This window comes from Lycium ferocissimum, chromosome 12, assembly GCF_029784015.1.
Source record: "Lycium ferocissimum isolate CSIRO_LF1 chromosome 12, AGI_CSIRO_Lferr_CH_V1, whole genome shotgun sequence".
NCBI lineage: Eukaryota > Viridiplantae > Streptophyta > Magnoliopsida > Solanales > Solanaceae > Lycium > Lycium ferocissimum.
Genome location: NC_081353.1, coordinates 30,557,021 through 30,578,422, shown reverse-complemented (window position 1 = coordinate 30,578,422; position 21,402 = coordinate 30,557,021). Strand labels below are relative to the sequence as shown.

At 35.4% G+C, this 21,402-nt stretch overlaps 2 protein-coding genes across 3 annotated transcripts; one reads left to right on the top strand and one right to left on the bottom strand.

Moving 5' to 3' along the window:
• The first annotated feature begins 1,579 nt into the window (after window positions 1-1,579).
• LOC132039606 (uncharacterized) lies at window positions 1,580-14,433 on the top strand. 2 transcript variants are annotated; one of them, XM_059430105.1, is made up of 3 exons: window positions 1,580-1,814; window positions 4,918-5,468; window positions 13,594-14,433. In XM_059430105.1, exons 1-3 carry the CDS (start codon window positions 1,709-1,711, stop codon window positions 14,386-14,388), a joined length of 1,452 nt encoding a protein of 483 aa, XP_059286088.1. In that variant the 5' UTR covers window positions 1,580-1,708; the 3' UTR covers window positions 14,389-14,433. The 2 variants fall into 2 exon arrangements, with proteins under 2 accessions (XP_059286088.1, XP_059286087.1); XM_059430104.1 differs by having other exon boundaries at window positions 4,912-5,468.
• Window positions 14,434-15,298: 865 nt separating this feature from the next.
• On the bottom strand, window positions 15,299-19,867 carry LOC132038942 (uncharacterized). The gene is made up of 4 exons (XM_059429445.1): window positions 19,189-19,867; window positions 17,813-17,883; window positions 16,618-17,122; window positions 15,299-15,836 (listed from the first exon to the last, which is right to left on the bottom strand). The coding sequence occupies exons 1-4, from the start codon at window positions 19,303-19,305 to the stop codon at window positions 15,642-15,644; spliced, it is 888 nt and encodes a 295-aa protein (XP_059285428.1). The 5' UTR covers window positions 19,306-19,867; the 3' UTR covers window positions 15,299-15,641.
• Between the last annotated feature and the right edge of the window lie 1,535 nt (window positions 19,868-21,402).

The following is a 21,402-nucleotide window of genomic DNA, read 5'->3' as shown; positions in this document are numbered from 1 at the left end:
AATAGAAAGAGTATTTAATAAGTATTTACCCTTCTTTTCAGTCTGTTAGATTTTTTCCAGTTCAGTAAATCTTTGGTACTTTACTAGTCAAAAAAGGTCTCTTATTTTTCGTAACGCCCTTTCGTTAAAGTACCCTTCGCCGAGAAAAAAACTTGTAGTAATAAATAAAGAAATTATTAATAAAATTTATTTTGACCAAAAAAACAAATTCTTGCTTCTTCTTTATTTGTTTTTAGAAAAGCTACTATTTGTCGTTTCTGCCTTAAAGCAGTTTTTTTTTTTTTTTTTTGATCAAGCAAATACCTTAAAATTTCCACAAAAGAAAGTACTTTGTTTTTAACTTTTCAAAGGCTGATCTAAATAGTCTACAAATTTATTCATACTTCAAGAGGAAAATATAGAGAGAGATTAAAAAAAGGATTAGAAGCATTTAGTATTTACCCCTTTTTTCAGTCTTTTAAATTTATCCTAAAATTATTTATCCTGACATTACTTATTCCATCTTCCCATAGGAATATAAAATAACACCATAATTCCAGAATAATTAATCTCAAAATTAACTATACCGCGATATTTTCTCAACTAAATGAAAATAAACTCAACTCAAATTTAAACCCGAAATTATTTATTCTCGTACCAAATGAGCCCTGGAGATTTAGAGCCTGTTTGGATGGGCTTAAAAAAACAGTTTATAAGCTGAACAGCTTATAAGCCCAAAAAAAATAAGTTGGGCTAGATAAGCTAAGCCAAATGGGCCCCAATTATATTTTTGGACTTATTTTAAGCACAAAGAGCCTGTTTGGATAGGCTTAAAAAAATAAATTAAAAGCTGTAAACGACTTATTTATAAGCAAAAAAAAAAGTTGGGGTAGGCCAACTTATTTTTTTTGGCTTATGTTCGTTTCGAACTTATAAAGCGCTTTAGATAAGTTAAGCCAATCTGGCCTAATTAATTTTTGGGCTTATTTTAAGCACAAAATGGCTTTAAGCCAACTCAAAACCAAACACTCAAAAAATTTGAAAACAACCATTGAAGCAACTTATAAGCCAATCCAAGCAGCTCTTTATGACTTTAAAAAATTAATTTAAACACTCAAAAAACCGAAAAAATTTTTTATAAGCCTATTTTGAGCAACTTATAAGCCAATCCAAACGGGCTCTTACTCTTCTTTTTGGTCTTTTAGTAGGTCTTTGTTGGGTCATAAAAACCAAAAACTTTTTTTTTTTTTTTTTTGAAATTTTAGAGTTGGAGTTGGAGTTGTGTCTGGCTATAGTTTTTGCAAATAGTATTTCTTGTTGAAATGCACTTATTTTGATTGTGAAAAAAGTGAAAAACTTAAAGAAATTTTTATGATTAAACACTAATTTTTGAAAAAGGTGAAATTTTTTTTTGAAAAAAGTGAATAATTTTTGTGAGCTAACTGGTACTTAGATTTTCCCACATCAGTAAATCTTTGGTACACAACTACTAAAAAAAAAAAAAAAAAAAGGTACCCGATTTTTCGGCTCAAAAAAAAAAACACTGTTCCAAAACAACACACAGTTTTATTTCTCTTTCTCGTAACGCCTCTCACTTGTTCAAAACTACTTCCCCAACAAGTAAACCAAAAACCCTACCATTTTTTTCTTAACCAAAAAATCTCTGTTTCTACATTGTGAAATTAAAAAAAAAAATTGTTTTTTGGGTTGATTTAGAAGTGAATTATTGATGGATTACAAGTATAAATCAGTTGATGAACCACTTACTCATCCGATGAGTTATACACAACATCAGTCTTCAACTCTTACTTACTTTACTCAACAAGCCATGCGAGGTCTTTTTACTTCTTCTTTTTCTGTTCAGTGGATAATTTCATAGTGTTATAAGGGTTTAATCTAGAGGCAATGTACTCTATTTATGTGATACATTTTTCTTTTTAGCCTGTCTCAATAAGATTCAATTTATGTGAATTCATTTGACTGGGCACGACATTTAAGAAAGAGTTAAAACTTTTGAAGCTTGTGGTTCAAAATAAGTCTTGAATATTTGTGTGGCTGTAAATTATTTCGTAAAGTGAATTTATTTTCAAATTAGAAAAGAGGTCATTCATTTTGGCACGGATTAAAAAGAAAATAGGTCCACATAAATTGAAACAGAGGGAGTAAGTTTTAACTTTAAACACACAAATATATTGGCTTGTTCCTTTATTTGTTAAACTCCGTGTCGAATCAAATTGTATTACATAAATTGGGACAGAGGGAGTAGTTAATTGAGGGGGTGGAGAGTAGTGTTATAATTATACCCTGTTTGGCTTAGCTTTTGGGAAGAGAAAAGTGTTTTTTTTTTTTTGAAAAATTACTTATTTTAGAAAGCTGAGGTGTTATAATTTTCTCTCTTTTTTTTTTTTTTCTGTTCAGTGGACAATTTTGTAGTGGTATAAGGGATTTTTAGGTTGTGTGTGTTAATCTAGAGGCAATGTAGTTAATTGAGGGGGTGGAGATTAGTGTTATAATTATACCCTGTTTGAAAAGTGTGTTTTTTTTTTTGAAAAAATGCTAATTTTAGAAAGCTGAGGTGTTATAATTTTCTCTTTTTATTTTTTGCTGTTCAGTGGACAATTTTGTAGTGGTATAAGGGATTATGGGGTTTATTTATGTTTTGTGTGTTAATCTGGAGGCCATGTAGTTGATTGAGTTTTTTTTTTTTTTTGATAAATTGCTTATTTTTGAGAGTGTTTGTTTAAAAAATTTGTTCTTTTTTGGTTCCTTTTCTATGGATTTTTGCCCTTTTTTATTTTTCTGGTTCAATGAACAATTCTAGAATGATAGAAGAAGGGGTTTTTTGGTTTGGTACTTTTGTTTGTGTTTTGTGCTAGCCTATGTGAAGTTGTGGTTATTTTGGAGGCAATGTAGTTATTTGTGAAGCCAAAGTTGTTTATTTGTTTAAAAAAATTGCTTATTTTAGAGAGTCGAGGTGTTTGATCAAGCTTTTAGGTAAAATAATAAGTGTTTTTGAGTAGTAGCATAAGTTGTTTCTTGAAAAAAAAAAAAGCAGCTTACATTGTAGTACTTTTGGAACATTGGCCAAACACAAGTTGGTAGTATTATTTTTCTGTTCAATGGATGATTCTTTAGTGATATAAGGGATTTTGGGTTTTGTGTTAGCCTATGTGAAGTACAATTTTGGAGACATCGTGGTTAATCTGGAGTCTATGTTGTTAATTGAGAGGAAAAAGTGTTTATTTTTTAAAAAAATTGCTTATTTTAGAAAGCCCAGGTGTTCTATAGTGATTTTGGATTTTGTTTGTGTTTTGTGTTAGCAATGTAGTTAATTGAGGGGGTGGAGAGTAGGGTTTTATAGCCAAAAGTTTGTGAAGTACCTTCAGAGACGTTGTGGTTAATCTGGATGAGAATGTAGTTAATTGTGGAGGCCGAGAGTAGTTTTACTAATATTGTTAGCTTGTTATATTGGAGTGTCAATAGTGATTGAGTAAAAGGGTGATTTTTTTCTCTGTTCAATGGACTATTCTATAGTGATAGTATAGAAGGCATTTTGGGTTTTATTCATGTTGTGTTTGCCTCTGAAGTTTATTTGGAGACATTGTGGTTAATCTCAATGAGCGTGTAGTTAATTGACTTGGCATGGAGTTAGTTGTTGACTATAGAGGGTGATTTCCCCCCAGGAAAGCTGGTAAATGTGTGGGAATAAGAAAATCCCTCATTGGAAGTGCAATAGAAGGATTAAATCTTGAAGTGATTCGTCATTAATTAGATTTTTATTTGTGGGAAATTTGATTTTGGACAATTAATTATTAGAAAGACAGTATATGGTTTGAAAAGTTAACTTTTTGAGTATACATGGAATTAGTCGAGGTGCGCAGAAGCTGGATCGAACGCCACGGTTATCAACAAAAGGTTACAACTTTTTGAAACAATAAAACCTTTCAAGATTAAAGTTCTTAACTTTTTTCCATTTTCAAAGCAGCTGCTTATAGATAACTGGTAAATTTCTTGTTGTATATACTAAGTAGAGAATTATTTTTCTGTTCAACGGACAATTCTGTAGTGTTAGAAGGGAGTTTTGGTTTTGTTTGTGTTTTGTGTTTGCCTATGTGAAGTACATTTGCAGACATTGTGGTTAATCTCGATGAGAATGTAGTTGATTGAGGGGGTGGAGAATAGTGTTTGTATTGCTGTTGTGTAGTTTGTTATATTGAAGTGTGAATGGTGATTAAGTAAAGAGGGTGTTATTTTCTCCAGTAAAGTTGGTAAATGTGTGGGATTCGAAAATCCCACACAGGAAGTGCAACAGAAGGAATAAATCACTGAGTGTTTCATCAAAAAATAAATTCTTATTTTTAGGAAATTTGATTTTGGACAGTTAATTAGTAAAAAGACGTATCTGGTGTGAAAGAATGCAACTTTTTGAAACAATTTAACCTTTCAAGATTCATTGTTTATGTTCTTAACTTTGTTCTGTTGTCAAAGCAGTTTCTTTTAGTTAACTTGTAAAATGCTTGTTGTATCTTATGAAGAGCATTGTCTGCCATCTTCAAAAGACAGGAATCACTCTGTTCAGAAAGTGTTTCCTAACACCAAAGCCTTTTTTTCGTTATGTAATCTTGCTTCTTCATTACTAGTTTCTAAGTCGTACGATTCACCAAAATTTTTGTCTTAGCCTTTGTGAAGTTCATTTAAGAGAAAGATCGAATTTTGATTCGTTGAATGTTCTGGAACTGTCTATGCCTGCATTAACCAAACACAGAATTGAAGTGGATCAAATGTAGTTACTTGGAAGAGATAAATTTCTAAGTTTGGCTTTTCTATTGCCTCGTGACTTCTCTTGACTGAATGGTGCCTGCATTGTCCAATTTTTGGTCGTATCTTTTATTTTGAGACTGAACTGTTGTTCTTTGCGATGTTTATCACAAGTTTCAGCTGGCTATGTGGCGCCTCATTTTGAAAACAAGCTTGGTCATATCCCACACCAACCCGCCAATATGCATGAGGCAATTAGAAGAGAGATGGAGAAGGAGCGCATTAGAGAGGAGATTATTGCAGAAGAGATGGCGCGAAGACGCATGCTAGAGTTTGAAGTAAGAAGAGAACTGATGATGGAAAGACAACTAACAAAGCTGAGTGCAGAAGGATTTTCTCCCTTTTCTTCATCTGTAATGAGTTTTTCTCCCACACTTCCACACTTGAAGCAACAGAGTGATGTAAGGTCCATAGAGGAAAGAATTGCTAGGTCACTTGAGGACAGGATGGGAAGGGGAATATCAGTCTCTGGATTGGGTGCAAGAAATGAGATTGGGGGATTAGGTATAGTCCCATTTGAGGAGCGGATTTCAGAGATTCCTTTTCATCAGCGTAGTGTGGAACCAAAAATGTCTGCTTTGAAGCCTGTTTCCTATAGTGCGGACCCAGTGATTTCTGAATTGCAGCCCTCTTCGGAGCCTAGCAAAGAGAAACACAAAATCATCTTGCTGGTCAGTTCATGTTCTTCTTGTTCATCCTGCATATGTCTGTATTCCAACTTGCATTCCTAAATTTGAGAGTCTACGTGATTTTTCTGATCTATTGCCTTGTGTTGTTGGATGTGTGTATTCTGTTTGGGGGAGTTACTCCACCTGGAATCTAGTTTCAGCATGCAATATCTTTCCTGCTTTCTTGTGCGACTTGCAACTTGTATGCTATTTCACTTGAGATGAAATGTAACCTTGTACATTCATAAAATGTGAATTGGAGTGCTTGTGTGCTGATGAATTCAGATGCTACATTTAAATTAGTCAAAGCTGTGAAAAAGGTTCTCTTCTGCACAGTTTTGTTATCACTGTGTTAGACTTATTTGATAGCATTGTTTTTTCTGTATTCAATTCAAAGGTTATTGCTAAATTCAATCAATGCATAAATTCATCTTTGTGCTTTTTTGATTGGTAAATCCATCTTTATGCTTTATACTGGTTTGTACCTAACAAAAGGGTCTCCCCTCCAATGCATATCCTACCTATTGCAGCAAATCATAGGACTGGATTCATATACTTATAAGTTACAACGCAATGACTTGAGTCCTTTCATTCATTTTCTTTTGGTATATCTGTATGTGTGTCCTTATGTTTTCCTTTTTCTTGCCTGCTTCTCCTTTATTGAGCAGTAGAGTTTTAACTGGACCCTTGTTATGTCTCAAACATGTCAATTCATCTAGCAAGAAGAAATAGGAAGTAGATCGACTCTATTTCACCTGATAGTGTTAAAGTAATTGCACAATAGATGCCCTTGCTTATATCTGTAATTAGTTTAAGTTCATATGTTTCATTTAACTTCTTACGTCAATGTGGAAGGGCATGGCCTTATGATAACTACCAAGGTTACTAAAGTAGGAGAAGCGAGGTAGATATTGCAGTGTGATCATGGCAGTTAATCGAGACCATAATATGAGCAGACAGAACCCGTTTTCTGCGCCTAATTAGTCGGGTTGCTCCATATAGTTTTTGGCTGAAATGATCGAAACTAGGGAATGATTCGTAAGATGAGATTTTCTTTTGCTTATAATTGCTCTTTCTTTATTGAATAATGATAAATGCTAACAAATGGTTGAAACGAATACTGTGCTTATCTCACTAAACTTGCAGTTTTGGATTACAATTTGAATTGTTAAATCGTAGTTTTGAAGTATGACTTCTCCACTAGTTTTGTTTCAAGTAAAATGATCATATGTTGAGGTGAGCATGTCCTAATTGCGACGGTTTGCTTTGCTTGAAGTTAGACTTAAGAATTAATAGTTCTGCCGAATATGCCCAGATCATCCTATCAATTCAGAGGTGAGTCAAAATATGTGGTTCAGGGAGCAAATGGGCGAACCGTTTGATTTCTTGGAAACTAGCCTTCGACAGATACTATTCAACCAAATTTTACGGCCCAACTCATTTATTTTACTCCAGAGAGAGATAAAAATATTTGATCTTAGATCATAATTTGCTCTGATTCTTGCCAATAAATTATCCATTAGAAATTGAAGCACAATATTTTTTCTAGGGCAAATTGGCCTAAAAAGAATCTTAACTGTTTTGTAAACTTTTAAGTGTCTTGATTAAATTATCCTTTGCTTTTGTCATCATGCATCAGCCTTATCACTTTTTGATGTTTTGTTTTTGCCCCATGCTTTATTTTTTTATCGCGTAGTTGCCTATGTGTTTTGGTAAATATTGAAAAGTTAGATCACAAACTTTATTTCAAAAAAGCAACAAAAGTGATGTCAGCCTATGTTTTTCGGACTCCTCAAAAATGTCAACGGGTGCGTGCCAGATTCTTCAACAGTAGTGTATTTTTGGAGAATCTGACACGGGTACGGCATTGAAAGTGAAGAGTCCGTGCAACTTAGATGTCAGCACATGATGGTAACATCTCGAATCTGTCATTGAGATCCTCCCCTGTTCCGGTCATGGAATAGATGAAATAAATCAAAAAATGGATTTTTGTTCAAGAATGAAATCTTATTGGAACTGTCCATATCCGGTTCATCCTTCGGAACCATATCACATCCCGGTCAATACCAGCAAAAACATCTCTGAACAAGGTTCTAGCACCATGCCAAATGTGTCCAAAGAAGAAGAGCAAAGCAAACGAAGCATGCCCAAAAGTAAACCAACCCCTTGGACTGCTACGAAAAACTAGGATGTGCGGTAGAAAAATGGATGATCTATTCTCGTTTTTTCAAAAAAATCATCTTGGAGATTGTGTAATGCTTACTCTCAAACTCTTCGTTTACACAGTAGTGATATTTTTTGTTTCTCTCTTCATCTTTGGATTCCTATCTAATGATCCCGGACGTATACAGATTCCAAAATCAATACTGTAATTGAGCAATCGGTTCTTTCGAATATCAGTTTTCAACTTCCAATCAACAACGGGTAAATCTATAGGACATACACGCACACATAATTCACAAGCAATGCATTTATCAAATTCAAAGTGTATTCGGCCTCAGAAACGTTCCGATGTGATCAATTTTTCGTAGGGGTAATCATGAAACCTTGGCCGATGTATCTGGCGGCCCGTATTGTTTGTTGACCATAATTTATGAATTCAGTTATCATAGGGAGTATATTTAGAATATCTATAAAAAAGATTTTATGCTTGTTTCTTGTTGTAGTTCAATTTCATTGTTTTTACTTAACTTAAGAGTTAAGAGAAGAAAAAAGTCTTTTTTTTTTTTTTCATTGTCCAAGAATGTTTTTAAAAACAAAGATAGGTTTTTTTATTTCAGTCATCCAAATTATCTATAAAAAAAATTAGATAGAATAACTTCGACCTTGTCAACTGCTAATGAAAGAACGAAATCTAGTAAAGTAACTACTAGAACCAAATAGGCTTTCTACATATGCATCGTCTAAAACAGACGGGGAATTCTAAATTAATTACTTATCTTATTTCTTCTTTAATTAGAAGTTCTTTAAAGATTTCTATTTTTTTCTATAAATAGAATCAGGAGGTCTTTATTTTATTTCTTTTTCCTTTTATTCTTTATTTTCGATTTGAATTCTCAATTTATAATATGACTGCTAAATGGGTAGAAACGTGTGGGGAGAAAAAATAAAATGTCCATTACGCCCTTAATAGCAAAATATATTTGGTTAAGTTCCTACACTTCTCTCAAGAAAATAATAATTTCTCTTAAGCACACTTACGAGATTTTCCATTGATCGACGAAAATTCATCTGATCTTTCCTTAATTCTTCAATTAAATATTAGTAAAATCATTTTAAATACTTATTTGTAATTATACCACCATATGAACCAAGTAAACATAAATGTGTAAAAGGTTTCCTCCATGTTTACATATGGTTGGCCCTTCGTATAAATAGAGATGCTAGAGCCCTTCCTAACACACTCTCTATCGCCTTAAATCTTTTGTGCTCAAAAACCAAGTATGTGTTCGTACTTAGTGAACCAAGATAATCGAGATGATTTTATTAGGAATGCGTTATAAGAGTTTTTAGGGTAGTTTATTCCTAATATGATCATCTCGGCTATCTTGGTTGTGGTTCAATTTTTAAGTAGGAACATGGACTTGGTTTTTAAGGCGTTAAAGTGTTGGGGTGAGGAAGAGCTCTAGCTTCTCTATTTATTTGAAGGGTCAATCGTATGCAAAAATGGAGGAAAACTTCTTAGACACATAATATGTCTACTTGTTGATATAGAGGTATAGCTCGTAAAGGGGAGTTTACTAATATTTAATTGAAGTTAAGGAAAGGTCTAACTGATTTACATAGATCAATGCAAAATCTCCTAAGCGTCTTTAGGAGGAATTATTATTTTCTTGAGAGACGTGTAGAGACTTAACTAAACATTCTTGGCAGTTAAAAGTGCATAATCGGCATTTTCTTTTTTCTCCATTTAGCGTTGTCCTATTCTAAACTGGAAATTGAAATCGAAAATAAAGAATAAGTGGAAAGAGTATAAACATTTGATCTTACCATCATGTGTTGGTATTACTTTTAATAGAGTTTGTCCTTTAACTTTTCAATATTTACCAAAACACATGCAGGCAACTATGTAATAAAAGAATAAAATAGTGGCAAAATTGAAACATCGAAAAGTGACAAGGCTGATGCGTGATGACAAAAGCAAAGGATAATTTAGTCAAGACATTTTTAAATGTAGCTAAGAATCTTTTTAGGCCAATCATATTATTTCCTTTTAATCGAACTGGCCAAGTTGCCCTTGGAATCCCAAGTAAGCATGTTGACCTGCTAACTCCCTCTTATCTCCTTTGATATGTGAATGGCTGGGTTTAGGATTAGGTTAAGAGACGACACATTCAATCTAGTTGACGAGTCATTGTCTAGGGGTTAGGACATGGTGCTTTGGATCTCCACTGATAATTTATTTTCTAGGGTTAGGCCAAGAGTGATAGATGGTGCATTTGATCCTTAGCAAATACTCCTATTGTCTAGGTTTAGAGTTTGGAGAACATACATTTAATCTTTACTAGATAAATCATTGGGGAGGCTTATGGCAAAATGTGTTATCTTAACGTAATTTTTATCTCACTTTGGATCATTACAGAATGAGTTGGCTTAAAATTTGAGACATTGTAGCTTATGAAGTCTAGTTTCCAATAAATCAAGTGGTTCCTCAATTCAGTTACTTCTACATTAAGTTATGGTCGTTTTATTGGATTGTGCAAAACTAATGAAGGCTGGACCAAAATGTGATTGTTGAACACAATTCTCTAACTCTGGACCTATTAGAATGATTAATATTTAGTAGAACTATACCTTTTTAAACAAATCAAATTGTTCGCAATTTGCAACTCTCATTTTGGTCTAGCCTTCATTAGTTTTGCACACAGCGGTAAAACGACCATACCTTAATGCAGTATTCGACAAATCATAATAAAAGGTTCGAGTTTTTTTTAATTATACTTTAAATAATTATCCTTTGCTTTAATATTGGACGTAAAGTAAAAGTGCTAACATGACTTCAACTAGGCAAATGCCCAGATATCATATAAAGAATTTCTAGTACTTTTTTGAAATATTTTTATCTTTACTTTTATTCTATTTTGTGTAATATTGCCTGAAATGGGTTTGAAGTACAACAACTACTGTTGCTACGCTCCAATCCTCATCAAAAAATGGAGTAACATGATCAATGAGGATTGGAGCATAGCAGTAGTTCTAGTTGTACTTTAAACACCAGTTCTCCTTTGGAATCATACTTCAAAACTATGATTTGATTATAAAGGTCTCAGATTGTGATTTTAGATTACTTACGGGTAACTGTTTCAACCATCCGTCATTATTTATTACTCTCTCTGTCCCAATTTGTGTGGCATCCTTTCCTTTTAAGTCTGTCCCAAAAAGAAGTTCACTTTTCTATAATTAGAAACATTTTAACTTTAAAATTATCCTTTTACCTTTAATGAAATCCACACAAGTATCTAAGATTTGTTTGACCACAAAATTTCAAAAGTCAAGTCTTTCTTTCTTTTTTAAACTCCGTGTCAAGTCAATCGGTGCCACATAAATTGGGACGGAGGGAGTATTAGTTAAGTGATGAATGTGACTCTTCAGATGCAATGTTGGATTAATACCAAAGAAATCTCATCTTGGGAATCATTATCTCAATTTTGATCGTAAAAAAACCATGTTACATATTCTGAGGATGGTATGGCACCAAGGAAGGTGGGATGAAGGAAGAAGGAAAGCTAAAAAGCAATTGTTGAATCTTAAGAACAAGAATAAAGGTGTTGAGTTGGAATTGGGGCTTTGTTTGAGGGTGCAAAGCAGGACATATTAGAAGAGTGATTCTAGGCTAAGTATGGAATTCTATGATTAAGTTCCAGCAATTGGTTGGCGCGAAGTGACACTAAAAGAGAGAAGGGAGCTTACTTCAGGGTCGGAAGTGTAGGGTTCAAATCCCAGTGGAAGGTCCCATCTGCCTAAGCCTTGGGCAAATCCTTTCGGTAGCTATGTTGGTGGAGGTGCTAGCAAGCGGCCTGGTCACCGCCATTGTAAAAAATTACCAATTTCAACAAAGCTAGATGTCAGGCCCCTAAATATAGATAAGGAAGATAGTGTAGATTTAAGAGAGAGAGGCCGTGGGGGGGGGGGGGGGGAGGGTTCTACCAAGTGTACTGTGAAGGAGATTAATAAGGTGTAAATAAGAGATATAGAGCAAACTGAGGATGGCTCTCAGTTACGGGCTCTCTAAAAACTCTAACATATTCATTGGATCTCTGGACGTTTCAACCAATGGGTACGAGAATGACCTTATCCCTGTCATTAAAGAAAAAGAATGAGGCCTTATCCTGCTTACCAGTAGAAGAATAGAGGGGCTGGTGAGGAGAACAAAAATTATTTGTTGCTACGAAACCTTAATAGAGATGGAGAAATTCAGTGGACCCGAGGAGATCGGCATCTCCAATAAACTAGGACGACAGAAATAAGGATGTAGGCGAAGTCATTAGTGTAAAGAAAGATCAAGCAAATTATCTGCATGCAGCTAACATTCTTTTTTCTTTTGATAAGGTCAAGTATGCATGCAGCTGATATTCTACAGTAGAGAAGCTGTGTTTGGCTGTAGGATTGAATGTGGGTAGTTGTGAGGTGGTTAAGGCTGGCGATTGGGAGGCCAATACTTTACATTAATTAACAAGGCGGAGAACTTTGTACAAGAAGGGGAATCTGGGTATTAAATGGACCTGAAGATAAGAGAGTGACAAAGGGGCATAGGTGAATAACCATATGGGAGAAGGCATGTTTTGAGGTTTGTATCTCTAGGTAAAGCAGGTGCATATTAGGTATAGGCAGAGTTTTCTGGTAGTTTGATGTTCTCTCTGTGTTGTGTACTGACCCTGGCTTGGTGCAATATTAATAAAATGATTTTTCTCTCCCAAAAACAAAGATTTTGAATTATAAAAAAAAGAACGGAAAAGGGCCAAAATTACCCCTGAACTTTGAAAAATAGTTCATTCATGCCCTTCGTTATACTTTAGGGCCAATTATACCCTTACCGTTATACTTTGGGCCAAATATGCCCTTGAGTATAATGGCGTGCCACGTGTCGGTCTCTCAGTGGCCAACTTATTTCCCCTCTTATTTTTTCATCCGGATCAAACAAATCAGATCCGACCCAATCAAATTAGTGCCCAACCCGTCTAAATACCCAACTCGTCTAAATAAACCTATCATACCCAAATAAACCTAACCAACCCGTGATTCTCTAATTCTAAGACGTGAAAACATGAGTAAACCATTACTCCCTAACACCTTTTGATATGTCCTCAAGCAACCAAAGGTGAAAGAAATAAAATCAGCTATTTTCCTACAGCATCCATGTTGTTTCCCGGGGATCCAACAGTTGGCATATGAAATTTCTCAAACCGCGGTTCAGTTAAATCAACCGCCTCATCAATTGAGCTTGGGAGGAGTAGTTTCTCAACATATGCAGCTAGAATAACTTGTTCTCTCGGATCACTAATTTCGACACAATGGCTGAACTCACAATTTGGCAATGAGCAGTGAGCTGAGCGATTCTCAGATGTGATCTGCTTGATCTCCTCGACTTCAACATATCAAAAGGTGTTAGCGTTAGATTTAGGTTTATTTGGGTATGATAGGTTTATTTAGACGGGTTGGGCACTAATTTGATTGGGTCGGATCTGATTTGTTTGATCCGGATGAAAAAATAAGAGGGGAAATAAGTTGGCCACTGAGAGATCGACACGTGGCACGCCGTTATACTCAAGGGCATATTTGGCCCAAAGTATAACGGTAAGGGTATAATTGGCCCTAAAGTATAACGAAGGGCATGGATGAACTATTTTTCAAAGTTCAGGGGTAATTTTGGCCCTTTTCCGAAAACGAATGGAGTAGTTCCAAACATTTGCACTATACTGATATCTGTTATGTGTGTGAAATCTGGCACTAGCCTGCAGAATGACACTTTGTATTTGGTGTAGTATGAGCGAGTTGCTCGCCTCTCATCAGTTATCTAGATTTTTATGAAATTAATAGGCTTTCAGTTCCATTCACCTCTAATCTGGGTGGTGTTGTTGAATTTTCAAACAGTGCTTGTTCACGAACTTTTTTGAGCATTTGGTTGCAGGCTAAGCCTAACACAAGTCTCTCTGGAGCAAAACGGAAAGCTGTCACGCCACAAGTGGAGGTTGCCAGCAAGACCCCATCATGCAGTGTTCTAAAGAAAAATGGTAAAGAGGACTGGAGTTGTGCACTTTGCCAAGTAAGCGCGACAAGTGAACGTGGTCTGAATGATCACCTCCAAGGAAAGAAACACAAGTCCAAGGAAGCTGGTTTGCGAGCACAGAGGAATGGGAAGAACTATAATATTGGTCTTTGCCCAAAGAAACCTAAAACTATCAACCTTTTGGAAGCCAACGAAAATCTGAACATGGAGCAAGTGGTAAAACCAAAAGCTGAAATGGTGCCTGATAATAAATCAGGGGAAGGATCATCTCTGGTAATTTCGGAGAAAGAAAATGCAAAGGACGATGGCTTGAAGAAAAGTGCAAATGCGGCCCCAAAAAAGCCGAAGACTAGTAAGAAGAAAAAGTACAAATTTTGGTGTGCGACATGTAAAATAGGGGCTTTGTCAGAGGTGTCGATGGAGGCACATAGGATTGGGAAGAAGCATATGGCTCGCCTCCAGGAGCTCAATGGCAGCAGCGTTGCTACTTCAGCCGCTAAGGTTGAGAGCACTCAAACTGTTAACGAAGCAGTAAAAGATGTCGAAGAAGCAACCACTAAGGTTGAGAGCACTCGAACTGTTATTGAAGCAATTAAAGATGTCGAAGAAACTGAAGTGATGGATGATGTGGGTGCGACTGTTGATAATATTAACCCCGAAGAACAGGAAGAAGTGTTCACCACTGACGATATCTGAGTTCAGTCTTTTTCGGGATTATCATATTTATTTTTATGTAGAGATGTGGTGAACGCTTAACTTGTCTACCAGTTGTGATTTGAACTCTTTAACTAATCTAACTCTGTTTATTTCATTCCAGTGGTGTTTGAACTCTTTAACTAATCTAACTCTGTTTATTTCATTCCAGTGGTGTTTTTAAGTTTTTGTAAAATTGAAAAGCTTTTTGAAAATGGTGTTTGGTTGCAAAATATTGATGGTGGCATGTCATTTTGTGCGGCGTAGTGCATAATGCGTGGTGCATTGGCCTTGACACCTTGCTTTTTAAATTTTCATTTCCTTGAACGAAAGTTTGATCCTAGTTTTCGATTACTCTTTTATTGTTCTTTTTGACCTTTTCGGTTGGGACTTCTTGGACTGTTAGGAAGTAGAATCCAAGAGGGTAACCAAGAAACTAAAATTTCTGAATAATGTAGTCTTATGGAAGTTTGTCTTTCTTGGCAAACATTGGCACATATGATTTGTTGTAAATATTGAGTGAAAAATTTTAAGTTCCATCAAGGATTGGCATTGCCAGTAAACTCTCCAAGTAGGTGTTCATTTTTCTTTGCCATCCCACCATTTCTAGCTCCTTTCTCAATGGCAAAAAGGAATAAACGATAAAGGATAAAAGGGAAAATAAATAGTCTATTGAGATGGTGCATTTTGAGTCCAATTTTTTCTATTTTTCACTTGTATCATTCAATTCTGCAGACCAAACTTCATCATAGACTAGATTTTTCTCCTTCGTAATCACATCACCATGTTAATTTATAGAAGTTAGCACTTCATTGCTGATAAAATTGCAATTCATACAAGAGCATTGTATCAATTCCAAACAAGTCAGGATCACCGTTCATATCGCACCATTTAAGCCCGGCTCAATTCAATGTAGAAATCAACAAATAAAGGGTTTTTCTCATTTACCACTGAAAATATATGGTACTTGATGTAGAGGAACCAATTATGCTGACTATATTTTCATCACTGCCAATCAATATAGCATCTGTATCATTATCACTAAATATATTTAAGTCTTCTTTATACAAAAAAAGCAAGACACACACCTACATATTGAGAGAAAAAAAGGACCTCTATTGGTAAATTTCTTTATAACCGAGAAATCCACAAGGGTCAGTGGAGACCTCTCCGGATAAGCTACAACTCCAATAACGCTCGCCCTAGATCAATAGTTTAAGTACTCCGTAGAATTTATTGAAAACATGAAGGATGGATCAAACCCTCAAAGCAACAGGGTCTTGCCACGATATTTTCCGCTTCTCAACACGAGAAGTTCCTTCTCCCACGTTTCTGCATATCGATAACTTCAAGTCTCTGTGCTGATCATCGTTCATATTTTGAACTAATCCTCTCTTTGGCTCCTCAAAGTTCAATGGTTCAAGATTTGCTTGGGGTTCCTCTTCCCCTATCTGCAATTAGATATCAAAGATAAAAGAGTGTTAAACGTATTACTTACAAAATGTAATAGCACGGACTCCCCTCTGATCCACTTTATACAACAAACTCTTTACTTTCTAAAGAGTCCCAAAAGAATGATGCATTTCTAATACTTTTCAACTCACTAATTTCAAACGAGAAAACGACAAAAATGGTCTCTTATGTTTGATGATTGATTCAAAATAGTCCCTTAAGTATGCACTTAACAATTTTGGCCCTTTAAGTTTGTCAAAAGTTTTAACACTTTTAGTCTCTGTAAATATACGGAATTCTGTCGGTTAGATTAGACAGAAATATGGAAAAAAAGATTCGAACTATAAACACCAAGAAAGTCCCCTAAAATCCTAAAATTCAACACAATAAATTACCCTAGACACTATAAAGATATTTAAAAAATAGCATAAATCACACCTCAAAAGCTGCACAAGATTCTAAAAGTTCAATTAAAAATAGAGAAACTACAAAAATTGTCCCTCTAAATGTGAGTTCCCTCTAATTTCCTTTTTTAATAATTCTGTCAAATCTAACGGATAAAAGTTCGGTAAATATTTGACGAAGACCAAGTGTTAACTTTCAGGAAACTTAAACGAAGTTGTCAAGTGCATACTTAAAGGACTATTTTGAACTTACCCTCAAACATAAGGGACCATTTATGTTATTTTCTCCTCTTATGGCCATAGAAATGCCATACAGTCATAGCATATATAAACCCACAAGTTCAAACTTGGGATGATTTCTTGTTTAGATACTTACCGAGATTTCATTCAAATCAATGACCGGAGCTCGACTAGGCGATACAACATCTTTCCCGCCATGACTAGTTTCCTGATTCAAATCAAAGACAGGTGTGGTGCTCCTCGAAACCAAACCGTTCCCGGTGAATGACCTGTCATTCTGATTCTGATTCAAATCAAACACTTCCTTCCCACTATATACTCTTGATTTATGCTTCAAACTTGAAACTGTACTACGCGAAACAGCATCTTTCCCAATATGCAATGCCTGCTTATGATTCACTAGACTATTAGGAGGCGTCTTCAGCGAAGAAGCTCCCTTTGCAAGTTGAATCCTCACTTTTTGTTTCGGTCCAGGAAGAGGGGGAAGTTTGTGTTGCTTAGCTTCTTTTTTGCTAAGAAATCGATCTTTCATTCCGTTCTTAAAATTAAACTCTGAGTTCGGCAGCGCTGTGTATACTTGCTGTTCTGGATGACTTGATGACTTCATCTGCAATAGGTACTTGTGCCTTCGCCGCAAGAAACTGCAAATATATTAAGTGGAAAGCATTTAGAGTAAGAAAAAAGAAAATTCTGCAAGTATTTTGAAAACCAGTAGTAGCATCTGCCAGAGGCGAATCAAGGATTTAAACTTGACAATTTCAACCTTAGAGATTCCTACCATTGAATCAACTGCACTTTCAAAATTATGTGCTTAAAATTTAATACGCCCTCCGTCCCAATTTATGTGAAGGTGTTTGACTTGGCACGTAGTTTAAGAATGAAAGGAAGACTTTCGAAACTTGCGGTATAAAATAAATCATAGATATTCGTGTGGCTATAAGTTATCTCATTAAGGGTAAATGGGAAGTTTGAAGTTAAATTGTCGCTAAATATAGAAAGCTATCATTCTTCTTGGGACTGACTAAAATGGAAAGAATGTAACATAAATTGGGACGGAGAGAGTATTTGTTAACATTATAGTAATTTTACATGTATATCTATGCCTCTGGCATCAACAGATGCACGCAAACAGCAATTAAGTCATGGTTAAATAATCAATGCCATGTTGAGAAATAGCGACACATGGTATACAATTTAGCCTCAAAGTCCAAGACTAAGTCAACCTCAGACGATCTTTTATTAGAATCTACACTCCATAACGAAAATACGACAGATTAAACAAAACTCAGAAAAAGAAAAACAACAAGAAGTCAATGACAACAAAAACTTACTGAACTTCAGCAAGTAATCTTTGTTTCCTCATTTTTGCATCCTCCAATTTGTTCCTCATGTCACTAGTTTCCTGTAAATAATAATAATAAATAAGTTACACGCAAATTAACTGAATATACAAAACCATGCTTTCTTATGCAACTCAATGTAGCAGATTTAAACAAAGTTCCTTTGTATTGTAAACTGAACTATAGCATGGTTCTGATGGAACACACACTAAGATTTGTTTAAAAAAATGTTGCCTATTCAAAATTTAAACCAGAAAACACATCCTAAACACTCCACTTAAATCACAAATATATAGCAATAAACATCAAGTAATTTTAATCTCAAAGGGCAAGCAATTGAAAATGTTCTCAACTCTAAATTCGCACAAAGTTAGACAAAACAAAGTCCCTGCAATTCAAACACAATTCAATTCAAACACAATTCACTCAGAAGAACAAGGAAAACACAAGAACCAACATAAAACCACTGCTGAATAATCAAATCCAGGGAAAACCCCACTTTTTTTTTTTTTTTTTTTTTTTTTTTCAACCGTGGTATCTGGGCCAACTTACGCGCACCTCAACTAATTCCACGGGGTACTGGCTATCCCCCACCAACACAAGTACCGTCTAACTCAACAAATTTCACGGGTACTTGCTACCTCCCACTAACACAATTCTAAAACTTATCTCAACTAGTAGATATAAATTATCATCTATATATAAATCTTTTCATTCCGTTGTGCACTATTACTAATACTCGTTATTATCAAGTAGCTTTAAAATTCTCAAAGGGAATGCAGTTGAGATTGTTCTCAACTCTAAACTGACACAATATTAGAGAAACAAAAGTCCTCCAATTCACTCATAAAACTTAGAACACAAGAACAAACATAGAACAACTGTTGGATAAACAAATCCCGGGAACGCCCCCGATAGTTTTTTTATTTTTTTTATAACTATGGTGTCTGAGCCAACTTACGCACACCTCTACTAATTCAACGGGTTCTTGCTACCCCCACCACCACCACAGGTACCGACCGATCTCTGTCCACCAAGGCTGGGACAGATAGTAAAAGCTAGGATTCGGGATTTGAACCCGAGCCCTCATGATTATCAACCTACTTGATTGACTACTAGGCCACACCTTTCGATGTAAAAAAGCCCCAATAGTTGTTAACTGAAAAGGGTAACAGCTAAAACCCAAGAATCATCAAAGGAAACAAATCAAAACCAAGAACAGTTCCTAAACAACAAAGACAACAAATCAAGAACCTATTCTACACAAAACCCCCCCAAAACACACAACAACAAAAAACTATCAAATAGAAACATAGATCTTCAAAACTATAGGCCAAAACAACCCAAAAAAACAGATTTTTTATTACCCTATGGAGTTCTTGGAAGTCCTGGAATAGAGTCTGATGCTTCAATCTAGCCTTATTATCTTCAAACACAACATAAGGTGCTGATTCCAAAGCAACCCTTTTCATCTTCTTAGACATATCAAATCAAATCACAAACAAAACAAATCCTTAAATCACAAAAAAGATCCAATCTTGGAGCAAAAATAGACAAAACCAAGAAAAGGGTATGGTTGCAAAAGAGAGAAAAAGATAAAAATAGAAGAGAAAAGGAGACGTGTGAAAGAAAAAGATAAGAACAATACAACAATAATAATACAATACAAATAGGGTAATAAGGGGGTGGGGGTAAAGGGGGGTTGGGGTGGAGAAGAGATAGAGAGCGTGTTGTGGTAAGAAAGTTCCTGTCTGAAGAAAAAAAGAATTCTGACCAAGACAAATCCACATAAACCGGTAAACAAGAAAAAAGAAAAAAGAAAAAACAGTAATATAGTACATAGACAATAACATTGTGTTTCTTGTTTGTTGTTCTTTTAAGATAGTGATGAAGATGGAGTAATTTATTTGGGGGGTTATAGCAGAAAGGGTATTTGTGGCAAAATTTGTGTCTTTTGGTTTAGAGGACTTTGAAAACATGTCTTTTGGTTTTGGTCCAGTTGGGCCATTGGAGAGAGTATTGATGGTGTGGACTCTTCTTGATTTTGTATTGTGTGTTTTGTGGTGGTGGGGGGGGGGGTGTTATAGGGGGTAGGGGTGGAATTTCTTGTTTCTTGAATCATCTTCTCTCATTTCTTTTTGGCTTTCTGTAAGATGTAGTAGTCATGTAGATGTTGGAAAAGAAGGAAAAAAGGTAATTTGTGAGGTGGACTTTTTGTTGGGGTGGGGGTGGGGGTGAAATTTCTTGTTTCTTGAATCATCTTCTTTCTCTATATTTCTTTGGCTTTATGAGGAATGGTATTACATGTATGTAGGTGTATGTGTAGGTGTAGCAGTCATGTAGATGATGTTAAGGAAAAGAAGAAAAAAGAGGTAATTTGTGAAGTGGACTTTTTGTTGGGGTGGGGTGGCGTGGGTGGGTGTTTTTTCCCTTGAGAGAGAAAGTGATGAGGCCATGGATTTTGCTGAAAAAGAGCATGAGAGATAGAGAGAGAAAAGATGCTTCTTTTCTTTTTCTTCTTCTGATTGGTATGGCAGGTGTTATTGGTTGGACAAAATGACAAAAATAGTCCTTTATGTGCAGGGTAGGTTAAAATAGTCCCTTTAAGTCTTTTTTGTGTAGTTTTGATTCTTTAGGTTTATAAAAATAAGTGTTTTTGGTTCCGCAGAATATTTAACAAATTATATCGATTAGATTTAATGGAACTGTAAAAAGAAAAAATTCATCGGAAGGAAAGTCCCGATAAGGTAGGAGTGGGCTCTGTGCCGGACAAGATGCGACATGCGAGGCTGAAATGGTTCGGACATGTCTAAAGGAGAGGCGCAAACGCTCCGGTGAGCAGGTGTGAGAGGCATTACATGGAGGGCTGGAAGAGAGGTAAAAGTAGGTCGAAGAAGTATTGGGGAGAGGTGATCAAACAGGATATGTCAAGTCTTCAGCTAACCGAGGACATGATCCTAAATAGAAGCGTGCAGAGGTCGAGAATTAAAGCAGAAGGCTAGTAGTAGGATTAGTATGATTTTCCTTTCTTGTTGGATCAATATTACTTCCATCATTTTTCTTGTATTTTTTATTTAGTATTCACATATTTCTTATTCTTAGTTTTCTACTACTAGTTGCGTACTTATCGAACGTGACCTTAAATGGAAGAGTGCGGAGGATGCGGATTAGGGTAGAAGGGTAGTAGGTAGCAGAGCGTTGTCTAGTCCTAGTTATATTAGCGCTTTTACTTTATGTTCTATGCTATTCTAGGAGTTGTCAGTGGAAAACGTAAAGAACTACTAGTTCTGTTTTTCGTTTTTCTTCTGTATAATATTGGCTTAAGATGGATTGAAATAGAGTAACATGGTAAGTGATGATAAAAAATGACCGACCCAACTTGTTTGTGATTGAAGCATATTAGTAGTAGTAGTAGTTTTTTTAAAATAATTCTCCTTTGAAATCATACTTCGAACTAATGATTTAACTATTAAAGTGGTGTTCCAGTTGTGATTTTAGATTACTAGGACTAGCATTGTTTCGGGTATATTTTCATACTAGTAGGTGTAGTATTATCTCTATAATTTCTTGTTCTTAGATTT

Excerpts from the sequence above, each read along its gene's own strand:
- LOC132039606 (XM_059430104.1), top strand. The coding sequence starts at position 1,709 with ATGGATTACAAGTATAAATCAGTTGATGAACCACTTACTCATCCGATG. Across the intron at positions 1,815-4,911 it reads TACTCAACAAGCCATGCGAG|TTTCAGCTGGCTATGTGGCG; the intron begins GTCTTTTTACTT and ends GTTTATCACAAG. Across the intron at positions 5,469-13,593 it reads AACACAAAATCATCTTGCTG|GCTAAGCCTAACACAAGTCT; the intron begins GTCAGTTCATGT and ends ATTTGGTTGCAG.
- LOC132038942 (XM_059429445.1), bottom strand. The coding sequence starts at position 19,305 with ATGTCTAAGAAGATGAAAAGGGTTGCTTTGGAATCAGCACCTTATGTT. Across the intron at positions 17,884-19,188 it reads ACTTCCAAGAACTCCATAGG|GAAACTAGTGACATGAGGAA; the intron begins GTAATAAAAAAT and ends TATTATTTACAG. Across the intron at positions 17,123-17,812 it reads AGATTACTTGCTGAAGTTCA|TTTCTTGCGGCGAAGGCACA; the intron begins GTAAGTTTTTGT and ends ATATATTTGCAG.